The sequence below is a fragment of the Polyodon spathula genome, chromosome 9, assembly GCF_017654505.1.
Source record: "Polyodon spathula isolate WHYD16114869_AA chromosome 9, ASM1765450v1, whole genome shotgun sequence".
Lineage (NCBI taxonomy): Eukaryota > Metazoa > Chordata > Actinopteri > Acipenseriformes > Polyodontidae > Polyodon > Polyodon spathula.
The window spans coordinates 35,942,088-35,961,018 of NC_054542.1; the positions used below are offsets into that span (position 1 = coordinate 35,942,088).

The 18,931-nt window shown below is 33.7% G+C and overlaps 1 protein-coding gene across 1 annotated transcript in view; it reads right to left on the reverse strand.

Annotated features, from left to right (window-relative positions):
* The window catches only part of spag17 (sperm associated antigen 17), a 37,916-nt gene extending 20,161 nt beyond the window's left edge, over positions 1–17,755 (reverse strand). The window contains exons 1-18 of the mRNA XM_041259993.1: positions 17,419–17,755; positions 16,534–16,674; positions 15,575–15,634; positions 13,517–13,648; positions 10,394–10,568; positions 9,807–10,004; positions 9,166–9,347; positions 7,498–7,656; positions 7,009–7,090; positions 6,647–6,759; positions 6,247–6,384; positions 5,297–5,410; positions 4,876–5,023; positions 3,666–3,863; positions 2,475–2,521; positions 1,776–1,895; positions 479–633; positions 172–356 (exon numbers count right to left, since the gene is read on the reverse strand). Coding sequence (XP_041115927.1) covers positions 172–356; positions 479–633; positions 1,776–1,895; positions 2,475–2,521; positions 3,666–3,863; positions 4,876–5,023; positions 5,297–5,410; positions 6,247–6,384; positions 6,647–6,759; positions 7,009–7,090; positions 7,498–7,656; positions 9,166–9,347; positions 9,807–10,004; positions 10,394–10,568; positions 13,517–13,648; positions 15,575–15,634; positions 16,534–16,674; positions 17,419–17,520 — 2,449 coding nt within the window. The 5' untranslated portion in view covers positions 17,521–17,755. The remainder of the gene's footprint in view (positions 1–171; positions 357–478; positions 634–1,775; positions 1,896–2,474; positions 2,522–3,665; positions 3,864–4,875; positions 5,024–5,296; positions 5,411–6,246; positions 6,385–6,646; positions 6,760–7,008; positions 7,091–7,497; positions 7,657–9,165; positions 9,348–9,806; positions 10,005–10,393; positions 10,569–13,516; positions 13,649–15,574; positions 15,635–16,533; positions 16,675–17,418) is intronic.
* Between the last annotated feature and the right edge of the window lie 1,176 nt (positions 17,756–18,931).

The following is an 18,931-nucleotide window of genomic DNA, read 5'->3' on the forward strand; positions in this document are numbered from 1 at the left end:
TTGGAACGTTTAGAAGAATCTTTGGAAGTTCAGCTACAATATACTGCAGTGTAGTCTAAGAAGTTATCAGTTTAACTTTATGATCATGTTCTAGATGTAGTAAACTATCCGCTCAATATGCATTCAATACAACGTGGGGGAAAAGCAAACAAACACATGAATTTGTCTTACTGGCAGCCTTTTTTGGAGGTGGAGTTTTCTTGCTTTTTGATGAGGTTGGTTTAGATTTTAATAAGGCATCTTGGGATGTCTTTGATTTTTTCTCACTTTCCATCTTTTTTAGGTCTGCTTGCCATTTGATCTCCTCCTCTTTTATCCAATCAGAAATTGAGTCTGCAACATGTTCTAAATAGTTTCTACAGGGAATAAAAACTTCATATTTAACAACATTGTTCATACGGCATGTCAAGCAAGTTTAAACAAAAATGGTGCGTTTTTGTTATACCTACAAAATACTGATATCACTCTGGATTTTTACCTGAACCGAATATCAGAGTGAAGAGCCATATCCCATTGTTCTTGACTCTGTTGCTGGTGATTCATGGGATTGTGGAAGACCAAGAAAAGTGAGTTATCCTGTGTGCGTTCGAACATATCAGTGCATTGATACATCTGGGAAGCATTCTGTAGAATCTAAAAATGTCATAATACAATTAAACACTGTAGTATAGTGCACTGGAAGACTGATGAACTTTATATAATTATCCTAATAGCTACTATTTGTAAGATGATATTTATTTATATATTAATTAGAATTTATGGGAGTTGAACAACTGTTGAAATAGTGCACTTGCAATTCTTTTCATTGTTAACATCCTGACAACTTTTCATACTTATACCGTCGGTGCCTCGGGAGCTGTAAAAATATCCTGAATAAGCGGTTGCGGTTGTCCCATTTGAGAGGTTGTGAACATCTATCACCTGTGATGTTGACACACCAACTTTCTTTGACACAGCAGCCTGAGAAGCCACTGGAGAGGCAACTCCTTCAAGAGTTCAAAATGGTTTACACAATTTATGCAAGTCACAGCTAATCACGTACTCACTGCACTGCACTATGCAAACCTGCCTTACTCTGACAAGCGGTCTCCGTTCATCACTTGAAATTACTGTATGCCAATTAAACAAAGTGACATCACAATTAAACAACATGAATAGCACTGGGAAGAACCACCTCCCAGAGTTCTGTACCATTTTAACAGAACTTCCAATTATCAGTATCCCAATTAGGAAGCAACAACTGTACCTTCAAAGTCTGTTTCAAAGCTTTTTTTTTTTTTTTAATTTTTTTAAATGGCCGCTCTAGAGCACTGATAGCGTAAGGATTGTTTCCCACATTGTCAAACAGGTAACACAGCAATTATGATCCATGATGTGGTATGGAAAAGAAAAGCCAGAGCACTTGTTATGTTTTTGACTCCATGCAGTGGTTTAGAGGACAGGTCTCAAACCCCAGTGCCGTTCTGAGGCCATTTTGAAAATAGCTTTGAAACCGACTTAAAAGTTGTAAGTGTAAAAAGTTGTCAGGACGTTAATAATCAAAAGAAAAAATTCCAGGTACATTATTGAAACAGTTGTAGCAACACGTGCAGACATATAATGCTATATTTTACAAAACCCAGCTACACTTTAAAGAGCAAGAACACCTGTTTAAATATAACAATGTATCTGTATACCCCTACAAACTTAGCAATGTGCTCTGTGTCTGTTTTACTGATTATGTCATGTGAACAGTAAGTAATATGTAAAGTCAATGAGTAATAACATCTTGTTACCTGAATAAATATGTTTTGATCATAGTGCTCAGCAAAGTACCAGTCTCTCAAAGATCGAACTTGGGTTTTCTGTATTTCCTCAATATCAACCTGGAAGGACTGACATTTTTCTTCCCATTCCTAGTAACAATAAAATACATTATTGAAACAAATAGTATGTCCGCCAACTATCATAAAAAATGCTACCCTGTGGCCAGTGTACTTCAAATATACATACAAACACATCTGCGATTACTGATAAATTCAAATTACCCTACAATTCTTGTAAGAAGTCCATAGGCAAAAGTACAGTAGAGTACTGAATACCTCTCTACCTGACATTACTAATGTGCAATGAATGCAATTGTTCATATTATCTTTTGAAGGATAAACTGTCAAAAAAGCATACGACATATGAAAAAATGCCACTTATTTACAATATTGTTTTTTCTTAAAATATGATCATATACTTCCATTTCTAATGACAAAAATGTGATTATATCTCTGCATGATTTGTGGGTTCCAGACTGAGGCCAACTCATACACAATGGAAGGGTAGAATTTCACTTAGGAAAGAACTTGGCCTGTCGAAATATGAAGTAATCCAAAAATGACTAGTAATCCTGACCTTGTAAGAACTAAACAAAATATATGCTACCAGTGTTTATCTCATAATGTAAGTAAAAAATGTAAAGAATTTTATGGTAAGCACCAATGTACCTTAATCAAAGTAGCCTCTGATCCTTTCTCGCTGTTATCAAAGTACACTTTGAAATAAAATAAATATGCAATAGTTAATTTATGAAAAACTATGTTTTTTTTTTTGTTTTTTTACAGTTAAAACAGGGGTTAAATGTGCTGAAAAGCCAAGAATGGAGGGCTAAGGTAAGTTAGAATGTAAGACACTCTTCACTGCTTCACAAATTAAACACACTATCGGAACCAACTTTCACTTACGTTAACACAATTCATGTAAAATGTGATCTACAGTATATGCAAATACTAAAATTTGTGCTTTTGAGATTTAAAGGCAGTGTCAGAACTGAGAAACAATATCAGCACGTTTTTTTTTACTTGGTGCAGGCCGCTTCTAAAGACCTGCTATTTTTTTTTTTTTTATCATATTGTGACTTTATCACATTTTGACCATATCTGATATTGCCTAGTTCTAGCCCCTCACCTTAAAATGAGCCTTGTTGTATTTATTTGTTAGGAAACTGTATTTCAATGTTCTTTTAACATACTTTTGCAAGTTCTGGTAAATTGTATTATGGTTGTAATGTGGGACATGAAAACAACCAAAATATTTTCACTTTTTACATACTGAAAATAGATACATGCAAAAATCTAAACAGTGTCCAGATCATACCAGAGCTCTGTGACGACGAATGCCGCTTTCGACCCTCTCTATGTGAACTATACAGACTAATTTGTACGGATTAATCCCAGCATAACTTTCCAATTAAAATAAATACATACTAAGCCATTTCTTACAAACACTGGCCCTACTTTGAAATGTGAAAAGAAAGGCTTTTCTGAAAAGAACAAAACAAAAAAAAACAAAAACAAAAAAAAATAAAACAATTGTAACTGTATAACATCAGCAAAATGTAACTTTATTCTGTTTTTATTCCTCTCTGAAAGAAAAGTCATAGTGGCATTTGTGCTAAAGGGTGTAATGGAAATAACTTAAACCCAAACTGACAGCCATAAAAAAATTATATATAATAAACATTCACGGTTTCTGATATATTTAAGAAATATTTGTTTGGAATGCTAAGTATTTCAATGGCTTGCAAATTTGTGTCTTTTACAAGCCCCCTGAACAATTCATTTAAAAACAAATGTAGATTGTTGACAAAGTGCCAGAGGCCTGGCTCAACACTGACATGTTAAATAGATAATCTTTACCTTTGTTTTTCTTTACTTCATTTATATTTTTCATCTTCTTGGCGAATCCGACAGGATCGTCCCACAGTATGCACCTTGAGTCATCAAACTTAGATCCTGCCTTCATCAGTTCACCATCCTCACCAACTTCAGTAAGCGTCATGCTCTCAAACACAAACTGGTTAAAGACTCTTTCCAACTCTGACCAGCTAACAGACTCTGATAATAAACAAACAAACATTTATAAAGTAATTGTAGTCATTTCACAGTGGAATGATATGGACATGAGTCACTAAATAGTTAAATGTCTGTTCTAACATATACTGTACATTATTAAATCTACTTTATAATTCTTAATTATAACTGTGAAACTGGTAAATATGTTGTAAAACAGAACTGTGTCTAAATACAGGCCCAGTTTAAATCTGTAATTTGTCCTTTACAAAACTTATGATGGCGAATATCTAAAAGTACATGTCAGTCTCTTCAGTATAGATTTTTTTCTATCTGCCATGGTTTGATTTGTTGCTCAGTGATATTCCTCCACTTAGTTGATACAGTCACCACTTAAGACAACAGTTGAAAAACTGAGGGCTGTACTGTATATAGCAATATGTGCAAGGACAAAAGCATTTTAATGACATACGACTAGCAAGAAGACAATCAGTTGCAACTTGAAGCAGGTGAAGTACTGTTCAGAGCAGGTCCATGTTAGTTTTATACTGTTGAAACTGTTTTATTCCTTTCAGAAAACTTGCCTCTGCCCTTGCACCTGCTGCTAAATGGGGCCCTGAGTGTAGTTTTAGAAAAAAAAAAAAAATGCAGAAGGTTTACACGTCATAACAGTGATCTATGTTGATTATTAATCTGTTTGTTTTTTGGATACCAATATAATTCTGTTTCAATAATTTGACCGCAAAATTAGAACTTGTTTTTAAGCAAGCAAAAGTCAACTATGGAGCACTCTCTTAATAGCGATATAGTTTGGAGCCATAATTACAAGACTGTGCTATTTGTGTTCCGCCTTATAATGGAAATGAAAATACTGGTGGAATGACATTAAGAGGCCATGACCACACCGCATTATAATGCAACAACACTGTAGTAATGTTACAGAACTGTTAATGTTTTCTTAGTAAATCTCACCCATTTATCGTGTACAGCTTTACATAAAAATATATGGCTTAAACCAACCTTCCCCAACCCCAAGTATATGTGTGCCCTCTCATACCATCTGTGCAGAAATGAATTAGCTCTTGAATTCTGGCCAATCGTTTCTTGTTTTCTGTTGAAGGCTGTGGTACAGTGAGGAATTTTGCCACTGGCAGTAGTCTAAGCATCTGTGGTTCAGCTTTTATTGGATCAAAACCATCCTGGAACTATAATGACAAAATTAAAAGCTTTTAAAATCCAAACTGACAGCCATATGAATGTATTTTTTTCTTTTTCTTAATGGTTTAAAAATGCTTGCTTGGAGCACTTTTAAGTCTTTGTATGATTTAAAAGATTAGGCGACAGCTCATTCTACTGACAAATTTTTCAAATTAAAAACAAACAAAACAAAGTTCATAAAAAAGTCTATACTCAGGTAACACTGGATTATTGTAAACACAAAAAAATATAAAAAATTGTAATAATTTAAAATAACTTACCTGAGCAAGTTGATGTAATCTCAGAGATATTTCATCGTGACAGCTCAGGAGCAGTGGGTATTTTGGTTCTTTTTTAGGATTCTGTTTTTGAATATCAAAATCTTCTTGTAATTTCTGTGAAATTTATAAAAAAACAAAACAAAACAAACAAAAAAAGGTGGTCAAATGTTGGCACAACCAACATGCTTGGTTGTATTCTTTTCCTCACTTTCCCTCTTGTATTATGGGCACAGGTCATGTTGGCTGTGCATTTGAAACAGGAATGATGCCTTGAATGAGGCGAGGGGTCCTACAGGCATAGTCCCGAACATCCCAAGAATGTTTTGCTAAATATAAAGGACTTATGGAAAATAATCTGAACTACACACATCCACTTTTGAATGGTCTTTTTGTGTTGATTATGGGTAAGCCTGCATTTTTTTTTACAGTTATCATGGATTTCATGCATTCCGTGAAATTTACCCCACTGCCGTGTAATATGTAGTTCCCCGTGAAAAATTCCCATTTCTGAAAGAATAGTGTAAATATACATGTTTTTTTTTTTTAATCACTTCAAAATTAAAACAGCAAACTTTTGGGTTATTGACACACTACCTGTTACACTGCATTTAGGAACCTGGGAGCCGGTTTAGCTGGCTTCCAATATGATTGAACTCACTGCACAGAGCGGCACAATTTCTCTAAAACATTGTCAATGAAAAAGACACCAGCTGAATCAAAGATCGGAAATATTTCTGCTAAAGGTCACTCTGTCCAGTACAAGAAGGGGTCATTTCATGGGCATTTTATTATTTTTACATAATTCACTGATGGTAAAAATAGAATGTCTTTAAAAGGTGGATATTTAAAAAAAATAGCATTTACTATGTTTCAGCTAAACATTTATGCTTTTTTTTTTTTTTTTTTTACTGTGAAAAATACAGCCCTAATTATTGAGACTTTAAATTTACCTTCCTTTCCTCCTCTGTGATTGCGAGATTCAGCATATCTGACATCATATAATTCGCAATTCTCTGGTCCAATCCATCAGCACGTGGTTTTGAGATTCCTTCACTCAGTGGAGGTTTATCTTCTTCTGTTGCAATAACCTAAACAAGGAGTACAAGAATAATGTCCTTATTTAACCACTTTATAGAATATAACACTGCTAATAATGCACACCCTGTGTATAATGCACGACTCTTGTGTCCTATCCTTTCAGTACACTATAAAGAATCCTTTTACTAGGGTATATTGCACACTTCACTATAGCACACAATCTTTATATACAGTACACAAACACTCTTTCAGTATTTGTAAAAGGGTCTTTACACATGTGTATGTATTAAGCATCATAAACCTAATACCAACCTGTTCCAGCATGCAGTGAAGAATTAAAGGGACAGACACACACTCAGGAGGAATAAGGCTTAAGAAGTCGTTGTAACACCTCATATCGACGTCAGTAGTTAGGATACAAGTCTCTATTATAGAACAGAAAACAAGCAAGAATTAAATAGCACTGGCTTTAAATAAAGCTGAAATAAATATAATAAAATGCAGTGGGATTTAAAAAGACATGTGGACTATTTGTTAGCAGCACTGCAATATGTTAGCAGTGATACAATACATTATCTAGATGGTAATAAATCAAGTATTATTTCATATTTAAATAGCTGTGGCTAGCCAATCCGATTACAGAGTAAGGTAATGTCATAATAGTCAGGAGTTACCTTGTACTGGTGGCTGAATATCTTCAGCAATTGCTTTCTTTTTTCCAGTTGGTGTGGGTGCTGCTGAGATGACAGACTGAACCTAGGGACAAACAAGAACGCCTGAAGTATTGCTATCATTCATATAAAGATACTTTTTACTTTGTTACGAGTGGTCCTGTTGCTCTAATATTTAGTTATTGTCATTTTAAACAAAGTCTTTGATCTTGCTTGGAGAACCTTAACTGCTCGGCACTGAATAGACCTCATTCCATCCAAATCATGGGGCATGTACCTTTTTAACTCTACTGGCTTCACTAACTTGTAAAGCCTGACAAGAATGATGACAAACATCATACATAAGTATCAATTATGACAATATCAATTGACACTCGTGGTTTGTATACTCTAAAAGCTGAGAGAGAGAGAGAGAGAGAGAGAGAGAGAGAGAGAGAGAGAGAGAGAGAGAGAGAGAGAGAGAGAGAGAGAGAGAGAGAGAGAGAGAGATACCTCAGCACTGGGGAGCTGTCTTTGCTGACCCCCTTTAGATACTTCCGGAATATTGACTAGTTTCATATTTTTGAGATAGTTCTGATGTTGCCTTCTCCAGTCAAGGGAATCATAAATCAGACATGCAACATCTTCGAACATCGTGGTTCCAAAACAAAGCTGGATAAAAACATAAAAATAAAAAAAAAATAATCTTGTTTGCAAACAATCAGCACCACATAGACATATCCCCGAACACTATCTATAGATCTCCACAGTCGACTACTATTACTAATGTGTGTTGTGTGTTTATATGGGTGTTAGGGAGGTATACTTTCTGGAGTGCTGTCTTTGGGTTGAACATTTTACAAAATATTTTATATTTGCAGAACCCAGGTGTAGCCCTATTTTGGACAAATAAAAGATGGTATTGACTCCATGTCTAATTTTCTACCACTCACCAAAATAAGTTTTATTTTATCATTACATAATGGTAACAGAGTCCCATTGAAAACAATAATATATACTCAAAACACTGCCATGTATTAAATCCTAGTTAAATATTAGTATAAGAGGAAATGTTTCACATTTAAAATCGTTTTTTTTCCTTTTGCCTACTGTAGGCCTACTTGGAGGATTCACTTTGCACAAAGCATAGAGACTGTTTGATGCAAATCCTCCCAGAAACAAGCCTTGCAACATAAATCTTATTTTTTTAATAATGGAAACAGATCTATAAGCCTTGCAAACACCAAGTACACCCTTCCTTGCTAAAAATCAGTATTGCTGCTAATGTTCACAAAATAGTTGTTTTAGTTGGAACCTAAAAAAGAAATGTGTGTAAATGCAGCTCAGATTTATTAACTTTGAGCTCAAAGCAGGAGAACAGTATCCCTATTGGGAATACACCTTAAACTACACCTAGCTAAAAAAACTAATTCCAGTAAATCTTATATAATATGTATTACAATCACTTTATAGATCTCACACTTTATGAACGAGGCACATACTATGTTAAAGTAAACATGTATTTGATTTTTAATGACATGTTTTCCATTGTACTTGTAAACAGTAATATTGGTGAACATATCTTGCACTCTTTTCCATGTTCCTCTTCCAGTTGAAGGAACACATCTGCCACGAGCGAGATGCTACTGGGAGCTTGAGTAGTTGTAGGAAAAACTATTCTGAAAGTATCGTTTATTTAAAAACGGAAACGTTCTAAATGTCTGAACTTTATGTTCTTTAAAAGATCAAAACTCCTAAAAATGTGACATCACATTTGAGTACCAATCACTGCTTTTCCTGCAACTGACATGTTTTCAAAGGTGACTTAATTCCTCCATGAGACTCTAGGAAGTTCACTGGAAGTATAGCATTGAAATATCTGCAATGAGCGTGCAATACATATTTTTCTCCAACAGCTTCAAATAATCATTTCATTTATTTATTTATTTTTTTACCCATAAGGAATATATGATATCAATGAAATTATATCAATATATATATATTAGGAAAGATTTGCTGGAATTATTTTGTTAGCACCATATACTTTAAGATTGCAAGTCATATACAGTTCTAATACGTATAAGAATGTGACAGGCATATGCTCACAGATGCTATGTGTTCAACTGATCATCAACTAAACTTTTTTTATTTGTAGTTTACACTGACGAAGGATTTACTAACCATCATTGCATTGTTGTTCCACTCCTGGGGTAAGATAGACTCCTTCACCACATAATGGAGACGGGCAGTATCAGCAAGCTGAGAGTCAAACTTGTTATTTTTTAACACGGGCTCCAGATACTTCCAAAACATCTTTAGGGATTTAGCTTCCTTTTCCTTGTGCAGCTTCTGGGCTTCAATAACTGTACATGGACATAAAGATGCAGTCCATTATATATATATATATATATATATATATATATATATATATATATATATATATATATATATATATATATATATATATATATATATATATATATATATATATATATATATAGATATATAGATAGATAGATATATATAGATATATCGATATATATATATTTATATATCATATATATATATAAACATCACTTTTTAAAAGTATATTATAAAGAAGATACACATAAGAAAGGCATGCATCACTGGAATCTTTATGTAGTAAATTTATAAGTTAGAATTTATAGTCTGTGAATCTGTGAAGAAAAACCTGCTGTTACTCTACATGCAGGACCTATCTTTAAGGGAAATCTATTCTGCACCAACTGGAACCTTGGTTTTTTGTTGAGAGTTAGTTGAGAGCACATACAGTAAATCAGTAGGCAGTATAATCCACTTACCCTCTGGCACAAGTTTAGAATCTGCTTGAAGAATATTCATACTCTCCTCATGTGTCAATAGAGACTCGTAGCTTTCCGAGGTTATTTTAATGACATTCGACACATAAACCCCCAGCTCAGCCAACATGACCAGGAGTTGAGGGTGGTGGAAACCCACAACAAGAATGTAGTGGTGGGGACCGTCATCTGGCTCGTCATCTTAATGCAAAAAAAACATATTTTTTAAGTTAAGAAAGATGGCAAACACTGTCTATAAAGTTTACAGATACCATAGTGAATTGTTTCCCATTTTAGAGAATTTTAGTGATAATACATAGCCTGTATACACTGTAGCACATATGACCTTGGGATACATCCCTATATGATAGCAACCACCCCTCAAATACACATAGTATACTATACTATTACTTGTGTATACCACATACCTTGCAAGTAAAACCGTACATAACACTTGGAAAATTTGTAAGATTAAATGAGTTATATTTTGAAAATGACCATGAAGACCACCTGTCTATAAGCAGGTTATTCTATTCTGAACATCCAGAACACAGAATGGAAGCCCTCCTCAGTACTAAAATGACATTTACCTATACATTTAGTGGTGTCTTCTTCCTCTCCTCTTAGTTTGAGTTTGGTGTCCTTCTTCACTCCAGCTGGCTCAGGACCTTTCTTCCCTTTTTCCCCTTTCCCAGATGATTTAGTTTGAGACTTATCCTTCAGTGAAGGGGCTGCAGTCTTTCCCTTGGCCAGCTGTTCTGCAACCTATCACACACAAAATTGTATTGTAATTATGAACAATTCCCTTTAAACTATACACTTTTTACAAGATACCAATCAAGTATAAGATCAAGTACCCCCACAATTACCAGTAACTTGAAATTTAGTGTTGATTTAATGTCTTGCATTCCAAACAACCAATCATGAACTATGAATACCATTAAAGAAGCGCCTGATTATCGTCATTAGAAATACTCCACTGTTAATTTTTGTATCGCTGTGTCATCCATGTAAATCTGGAAATGTTATTAATAGTGCAGTTTACACTGGAAGCTAGGAACTGATGATTTGTCTCATGATTTCTCTGGTAAACCATTCTGTTTTGGAATCCAAATGTATTTACAAGAAAATTGTCCAAACCTTCTTTATAAATTATTTACCACAACTAAAGTAAAACATATTTTTTCTTCACAGTTGGATTTCATTCCTTTACCCAAGAGGAAGATGAATTGCCAAAAGTCACAAGGTGGGTCAGTGTCTGAGCTGTCATTCAAACATAGAATCTTTTGACTCTTAGTCTTTTTCTCCAACCACAAGACCACCCTGCCTCACATTTGACTGAAATTGATTATTTAAACTGCAGCCAGTGTAGATAATTCAGCTAGTGTGCAGTTCTGAATAACACCTTACTAGAAGCCAGAGCATAAGCATGTTAAACAGATTTAAAATATTTCCACATGGAAGTCACTTACAAATATGTAATATGGACCACAGTTCACAAAGCTATATGTTACTGATAACTACTTTTAATTTATGACTATGTTGGAACTCAAGTTTCACAGAGTGACAAAGATATGGACAGGTACACAGGCATACCCATAAAAAATACAATAGGATTGTCCAAAACACTAGTTTCCTATAATATACTACAGGAAATCCAATAGGAAACCACAGTGTTACATATTTTCTATATGTGTACACACACAGTCAAATAACACATATATATATATATATATATATATATATATATATATATATATATATATATATATATATATATATATATATACACACACACACACACACACACACACACATATATATACATATATGTGATATATATATCTATATATATATATATATATATATATCTATCTATATATATCATATGTCTATTTACATATGTGTGTGTGGTGTGTGTATATATATATATATATATATAAAGAAAAGGTTATAAAAAAACCATGTTTTACAAAAGGTTTAAAATTGTATATAAAAAGTCTTTTTCAGAAAGAAGCCCAAATTTTTCTGTTTAATTGTCACAATTTGAACAGATAGTTCTTAAACTTGCTAATATGTTTTGTAGTATAAGTAAACATGCAGTATTCGCCATGCAGTATTCTGCCTTTGCTTTTCATTTCATTTTTTTTTTTTTTTTTTTTTTAGTAATAATTGATAAAAAAAATCTATTATATCAGAATGTTTCGGACTAGAAAAAAACTTGTGTACACACTGCTTTTTTCATCCAGCTGAAGAAGGACTTGTAGTTGATTTTTAAAAATAAATTACTCACATTTCTGTGTACCTAGACTACCTTTTTTCTTTATGAAAAAAAAGGTTTTGCTTTTAATGATGAGAAAAGTATAGTATTGTCTACAAGGTGCTATAAATTTTAATATGATAATGCAGAACATCTAGAAAATGCTGGATTGTAGGTGAATATTCTTAGAGAATATAAAAGAGTTAGGCATAGGATGATTCCTGTCATTACCAATAAGTCAATATGGGAAAAAGTAAAGAGCTATCTGAAGACCTTAGGCAGAACAATATTTATTGTCATAAAGATGGAGAAGGATACAAGAAGATTTCCAAGCATTTGAGTATCTCAATTTCAACAATTGTTTCTATTATCAAGAAGTACAAGACTCATGGTACTGTCACAATGCTCCCTTGGTCTGGAAGAAAGAAGGTTCTTTCACCAAGAACAAGTAGAAGAGCTGTGAGGAAGGTTAATAACAATCCGAGATTGACTGCCAAAGATGTTCAAAGCGAATTGACCCTAGGTCGAGTATTGCATGGAGAAGGTCTCAATAGTTGCAGACCAAGAAAAAAGCCACTCTTAGGAAAATGTCACAAGGACAATCGCTTAAAGTTTCCAAAATGGCATTTGAATAATGGATATAAGTTCTGGTCACAGGTTTTGTGGAGTGATGAAACAAAAATCAAGCTATTTGGGCACGCTGATTGTTGTTACGTTTGGAGAAAGTCTAGTGAGGCGTACAAAGAAAAGAACACCATACCTACTGTCAAGCATGAAGCTGGTAATGTCTTTTTATGGGGCTGTTTTTCCTCTAATGGCACAGGAAATGTAGTTCCAATAAAATGGATTCCATAGCATACCAAAAGATACTGGACAATCATCTGAAACCCTCCGCTACAAAACTTAGATTAAAGAGCAACTGGACTTTCAACACGACAACAATCCAAAGTCCACATCAAAATCTACTTCAGAATGAATGGTTAAAGAAGAATAAAATCAAGGTTCTGGAATGGCTAGTCTGGATCTAAATCTAATTGAGAATCTTTGGTATGAGTTGAAGAAGGCTGTGCAAAAGAGAAGTGCTCAGAATTTGAATGAACAGGAACAATTTTGTGTTGAAGAAAATCACTAAAGAATCGTGCCAAAAGCTCATTGACAAATATCTTAATCAGTTCAAAAGAGGTTATTATTGCTAAAGGTGCCTCAACTACCTATTAATTTCATTTTCCTTATGACGGTATGAACACTTTTGATTTATAATTTTTTGAGTTTTGCTAAATAAAATGCTGAAATAAATCATTGTAGACATCTACTTCTTGTAACTTTTTCCCTCATCCACAAAATCAAAACTTTATTCCAAAAATTATAAATTTCCATTGGGGTATGTAAACTTTTGACTACATATAACAGTGGTCAGTACTATGTAGTCAGTTGCAATACAGTGAGTCCTTACTTTATTTTCAGCTACTCTTCTTTGCAGGTCATACTGTTTTATTGCCAACAACAAAAATTTCAGTAGTTTTCCAACAAGGATGAGGGGCAGCTCTTCTCCTGCATCGAGAAGTAGTTTTGCAACCTCTGTCACCTTTTAAAAAAAAATACACACACATACACACACAATAAACATCATGGCCATTACTGCACAGTTATTTTTCAATTTTTTTATTAATTCAGACCCAATCATTTTAACACTATAAATTCAATATTAGATCAAAAGCATGATAATTCAAACCCATTAATAAAAAACATAAAAATAACCACTTAAAAGTTGGCAATAATGCTTTGTACCCCAAAAGTGACTGACTTGGCTAATCCAGCACATTGTACGGTTGTATATTTGAAGTATGATTTATTTTTTTAATTTTTTTTTGTGGCATTGGATATGTCCTTGAAACCAATCATAAACTCCCTGCTTGTTTTCACAGCATGGGCAGTGCAATGAGAACAAGAACTTCAGTGTTTACTTCAAAGCACAGTCTTCCCCTTTAATGCAAAGTTTTCATTTTAGTACACATGTATAAAATAAAGGCAGTCCATGAAATATGCAGCTGTCCACATGTGAATATCTGACTTTTTTATTACTGTGTTTTATAGCTTGTTGGCACTGAATTTCCCTCCTACTCACTGACACCTGGGACCTTTTCCTTAGAGAGCAGTAACTCACCCATTACTGTGAAAATGAATTATAAAGTTATTTCATTCTTCAAGTCTCTTGCATTGAACACATTTTCAGTGTCTTGGAACAAGTCCCTCACACTCTGTGAGTTCTCTGGGAGTCATTTCTTTGTAATATTTTCACAACCAAGAATGGAATATTTACAACAAAGTAGTGGTACAAAGTAGGTGTCAACAAAATGTTTTTGACATGTCTTTTTTTCTATTGAAGAACCTATATTAGTTTAATTTCAGGAAAATATCAAAGCTTTACTGGGGCAAACATAAACATATTTCTTTACCTTCCCTAATGTATGTTTTTTGCAGTAAGCACACACACTCACTTGTAGTGAAAGATTATGAGAAAAACATGTTTTTTGTTTGTTTTTTTCAAGTTGGATTTTCTCTTATGATATGTGAACTTAATAAAAATGAGCTGTTTGCATACTTCCATGGAAAAAAAGTATGTACTTGTCCCTGTTGATTCCAGCAGTCCTATGTAAATGCCTTTGTTAATTGCAGTCTGAAAAAAAGTAATATAATAAAATAGGATCTATAAATGACATTTGGCATAAAAACTTTGAAAATTCTACCTGCAGTCTATTATTTCTGTGTGATTGTCCCCTTTGTAAGTGAGCTATTCCCACATGTGGTGGTTTAAGAGGTGTGTTTAAGGGAACATTGCATATTACAAGCAGGTGAATGCAGTGTAAAATGAAATGGTAATGTAGCCAAGACCCTGTTTTTCAATGCATTGAGTCAATGTTTATTTGTATTTCTCCATTGTTGTAATATCTTAAATTTTTTATGATGTTTCAGTTGTTGCCACATTCATTTAAGTTGCTAGCCTATGGTACTGGGTTTAAAGTGACTTTAAAAGTATATATAAAAATATAATATAAAATACAATCAAAAGTTAAATTTAAATCTAACACAAGAGTTACAACTAATACAACTATCCTCTGAATTGCAGTACTTGCTATGTTCTGTCTTTACGTTCCCAGAGTGCATTACAACCTCCTCAAACATGTCAAGATTACACCAGATCACTCGTGAATTCAAGTGGTTGTTGAAGAGCACCTGGAGTGATGATGGTGTTCGGGAAACACTGCAGTTTGCAAACGTTGCACTTAGGATGATTTGACAATGCTGGTCAGGTTATCAAGGAGACTGATACTTCCCAGAAACAAGAAACAAAAGAGCAAGAGCTTTTGAATTCCTATTTTTCTTACAAATCATTAAAAAATTTAAAACAGCTTGATTGATTTGTGTTATTATTACTTCTGTTATTTATAGCAGTTTATGTTTGGTGAGCAATGTTTCTTTCAACCTGCACATTAAAATAAACAGAACTTACCTCATAATACAATGGTGAATCCTTAGATTTCTTCACCTTTGGGTTTCCTAGTTCATTGACCTGAAAATTATTAAATTAATACATTCAACATTTTAAAGTTAGCAATCTAGATTTATCCAGCGGAGATGTTAGATTGAAAGCAGTATAGCGTCAAGGTTTGGCCTCTGATTATGACTTAAAGACATAGAGAAAAACTTTGAACACAGCTAGAACTCTGGTAAAGATGCAGCAAGGCAATTCATACAAAAAGTTATTAAAGCAGAGGTGAGAACATTTTTAAAAAAGCCTGAGACCTGAAAATTTAATTGGAACTAAGTATTTGTAGCAAAACAAAATTAGAACTTTGAGTCAATGTACTTTGAACCAAAAGAGAGAAGTTTATGCATGACTAGATTATATTAAAATAATTGTAAACCATAGCAAAAGAACAGCGTCACAGTATCCTGCATGAGATTCCACTGAATTGCTTGCCTCAGCTAGTGGCATCAGCGTTGGTCTGATATAAAGTGATCATAAATTGGACAGGTGGATCAAAATAAATACCATGGTATCGTACTGTAAGTAATCATGTATGTGTGATCAATCTTTGTATACAAACCTGAGGAGTCAATTGCAACCAGACTACATGTCCATTTTTTGCTCACTACTTTTTTTTTGCTTGAGTCAGACTTTTAAAACACAGTGTATCTATATTTGTAATCCACACTCCATTTCACTGACTTATTTGTTTACATACTTCATAAGGGCAACGTTTATTGTCTAAGAAAAACACAGCTTCACATGAGTTCACATCTATAAAGTACAATATATTGGGGTTTATCTTAATGATCTACACAGTAGTGAACGTAAATGTTTTGATCCAGATGGGAGTTGTCCCCTGGGTGATTTATCGACCCAACATTACTACATACAATAATAAACAGTGGAAACAATGACATTAGCACATTAGGAAATAATACCTTTTTCAGCATTTCATCCCATGACACCACACTAAACAGCTTCCGCAAAGGTTGTTGCACAGGTGGCAGGAGCGCCTTAATATATATTTCATCTTCCAAATTCTCACCAACAACAAAAGAAACATTGACCTTCCAACAGTCCTGCATTAAAGAAAACAAACATGTATGATTTCTCCTCTCCTCTATCTTCTGATGTGTTAATTTACAGTAAGTAAAATATTTATTGTATGTTTCATATTTCTGCAATATGTTACATAATCACCATGTGTTGCAAAAAAGATAACCACAAGATGGCGGTGTTACACCACAGAAATAACTGCTCCAAGTAATTTGATGATTAACAGTAAGTACTGTAGTAAAAGTGGTATTTAAGCTAATCAGTGAGATATATCAGTGGTACTCACTTGTCACTGTTTCATACCAATTGTACCAACAACTTAGATTTAATTAAGCAATTAAATACCTGTATGGAAAAGGTTCTGGACTGCTCAAATAAAATAATTAAGGACACTGGAACCATTTAAAACAGATTGAAATGTTTCATCCACAAGTGAGCAGCACTGGCTAGATGTACTGCAATTCTAGATCGTGTGCACCTATGTAATTTATTTTAATTATACTATTATACTGTTTTAAGTATCAGACTATTTTTGAATGTATGTATTATGTGTGTTTGTTTTTTTTTTGCATTTTGCTAGTCCGTGCTGTCCTTCTGAAATCACTTCACCTCTTAATCAAAGGTGCACTATTTGAAGATCAATGTATATTGATCAAGAGGACCTCTTCCACCTTTTGTATTAACACGATGTAGCAAATAAAAAAACAACTGGATATACGTTGTTTTAATTAATCACATAAATAAATAAATAAATAAACAAAGCTCACCTCTTCAAACTGTGCTCCAATGAGCCCAGACTCCCACCCTTGTTTCCCACCTGCTACCGCAGCGCCTACTGATGAAGTTGGACTTTTAGCTTTTTTAGGCATTTTCACCGACTAAAATGTTTTGTTTTTCAACTACACTTTACGGCTATGTACAGCTATCCATGCATTTCAACTGTAAAACAAAAATAAAATAAAAATACCGTAATATTTTCTATTTTTCAAATCCTACCGGAACGTCGAGTTTTCCTAAGACAATTGTTTTAGTAAATAAATTAACTTAAGAAGCAAATACTTTCGCAATGGTTTAACAACTACGCGCAATTACTGCCAAGCAACATATTAGTTTAATGTGACAATACAAACTTGAAAGTTAGATAAATAAACAAGTCCTCTGGGTTATTCAAGCCTTTCTCAGGTTATGTGTACAGCTTGATAGACGCTCTCTAGTTGCCTTAGCAACAGCTGCATGCCAACGAGAAGGTAGAGAAGACAGAAGGGAACACACATCCAAAGCGAAACATGGGGACACCTGCTGGAATCTAAATATAATACAGTTTGCTGTTGTCACTACAGACATAGAGAATAATAATAATAGCCTTAAATTGATCAGCTCCAGGCTTTATTTGCAGTTTATATATATATATATATATATATATATATATATATATATATATATATATATATATATATATATATATATATATATATATATATATATATATATATATAAGTATATATTTTTCATACCGGTCCGTAATTAAAGGAATGCAACTGAGCTATTGCAATCTCAAATGTTCATTTTAATTTAGTTTGCTTCCAGTGGTGTAATAGATCTTGAGCATGTATGCTCTATGTTCTATCTGAGCTTGCAAAAAAATTGCCCCGTGTTATCAGGCGCTATTCAATTCAATCACACTTCCAGATACAGGAGGACACGCAGGGACATGCCATGATGTTACCATGTTATTATCAATAATGACTAAAAGTGCTAATATTCAAGACATCCTTCGTCTAAAACTAATATCTACTGAGCCCCCAGAAAGTGTGCTAAAATGTTCCCTTAGAAACAAAAGAAATAATGCAGGTATAATACGCTGCATTGTTTGAATGTAGTAGAAATCCATTTGCAAGTCTTGATTGACTGGCAAGTCTACTTTTATGAATACAGGAGCAATTAAATATATAAATAAATAAACAAGTGTCAGTAAATGACATCACTCTCTACCCTGTGAATTCAAAATTACAGCTTTCAGTATTATGCAAAAGTTGACGATTATGGCAACAGTATGTACAGAAAGTATATGGTAAGAATTAGCAATGACGTGATTAATGACAATTAGATTGACAGTTAATTTCTATATATGCCAAAATGTAAGTGAGTCATGCATAGGGATGGGTGTACATACAGTCATACTCTCCCATATATACCCAGAATCTGATATTTTCAATAACTTCTGCCAAATAATGTTAATATCAAGTGTCATGACAATTGGATAAGCGGTTCTCCTAACAG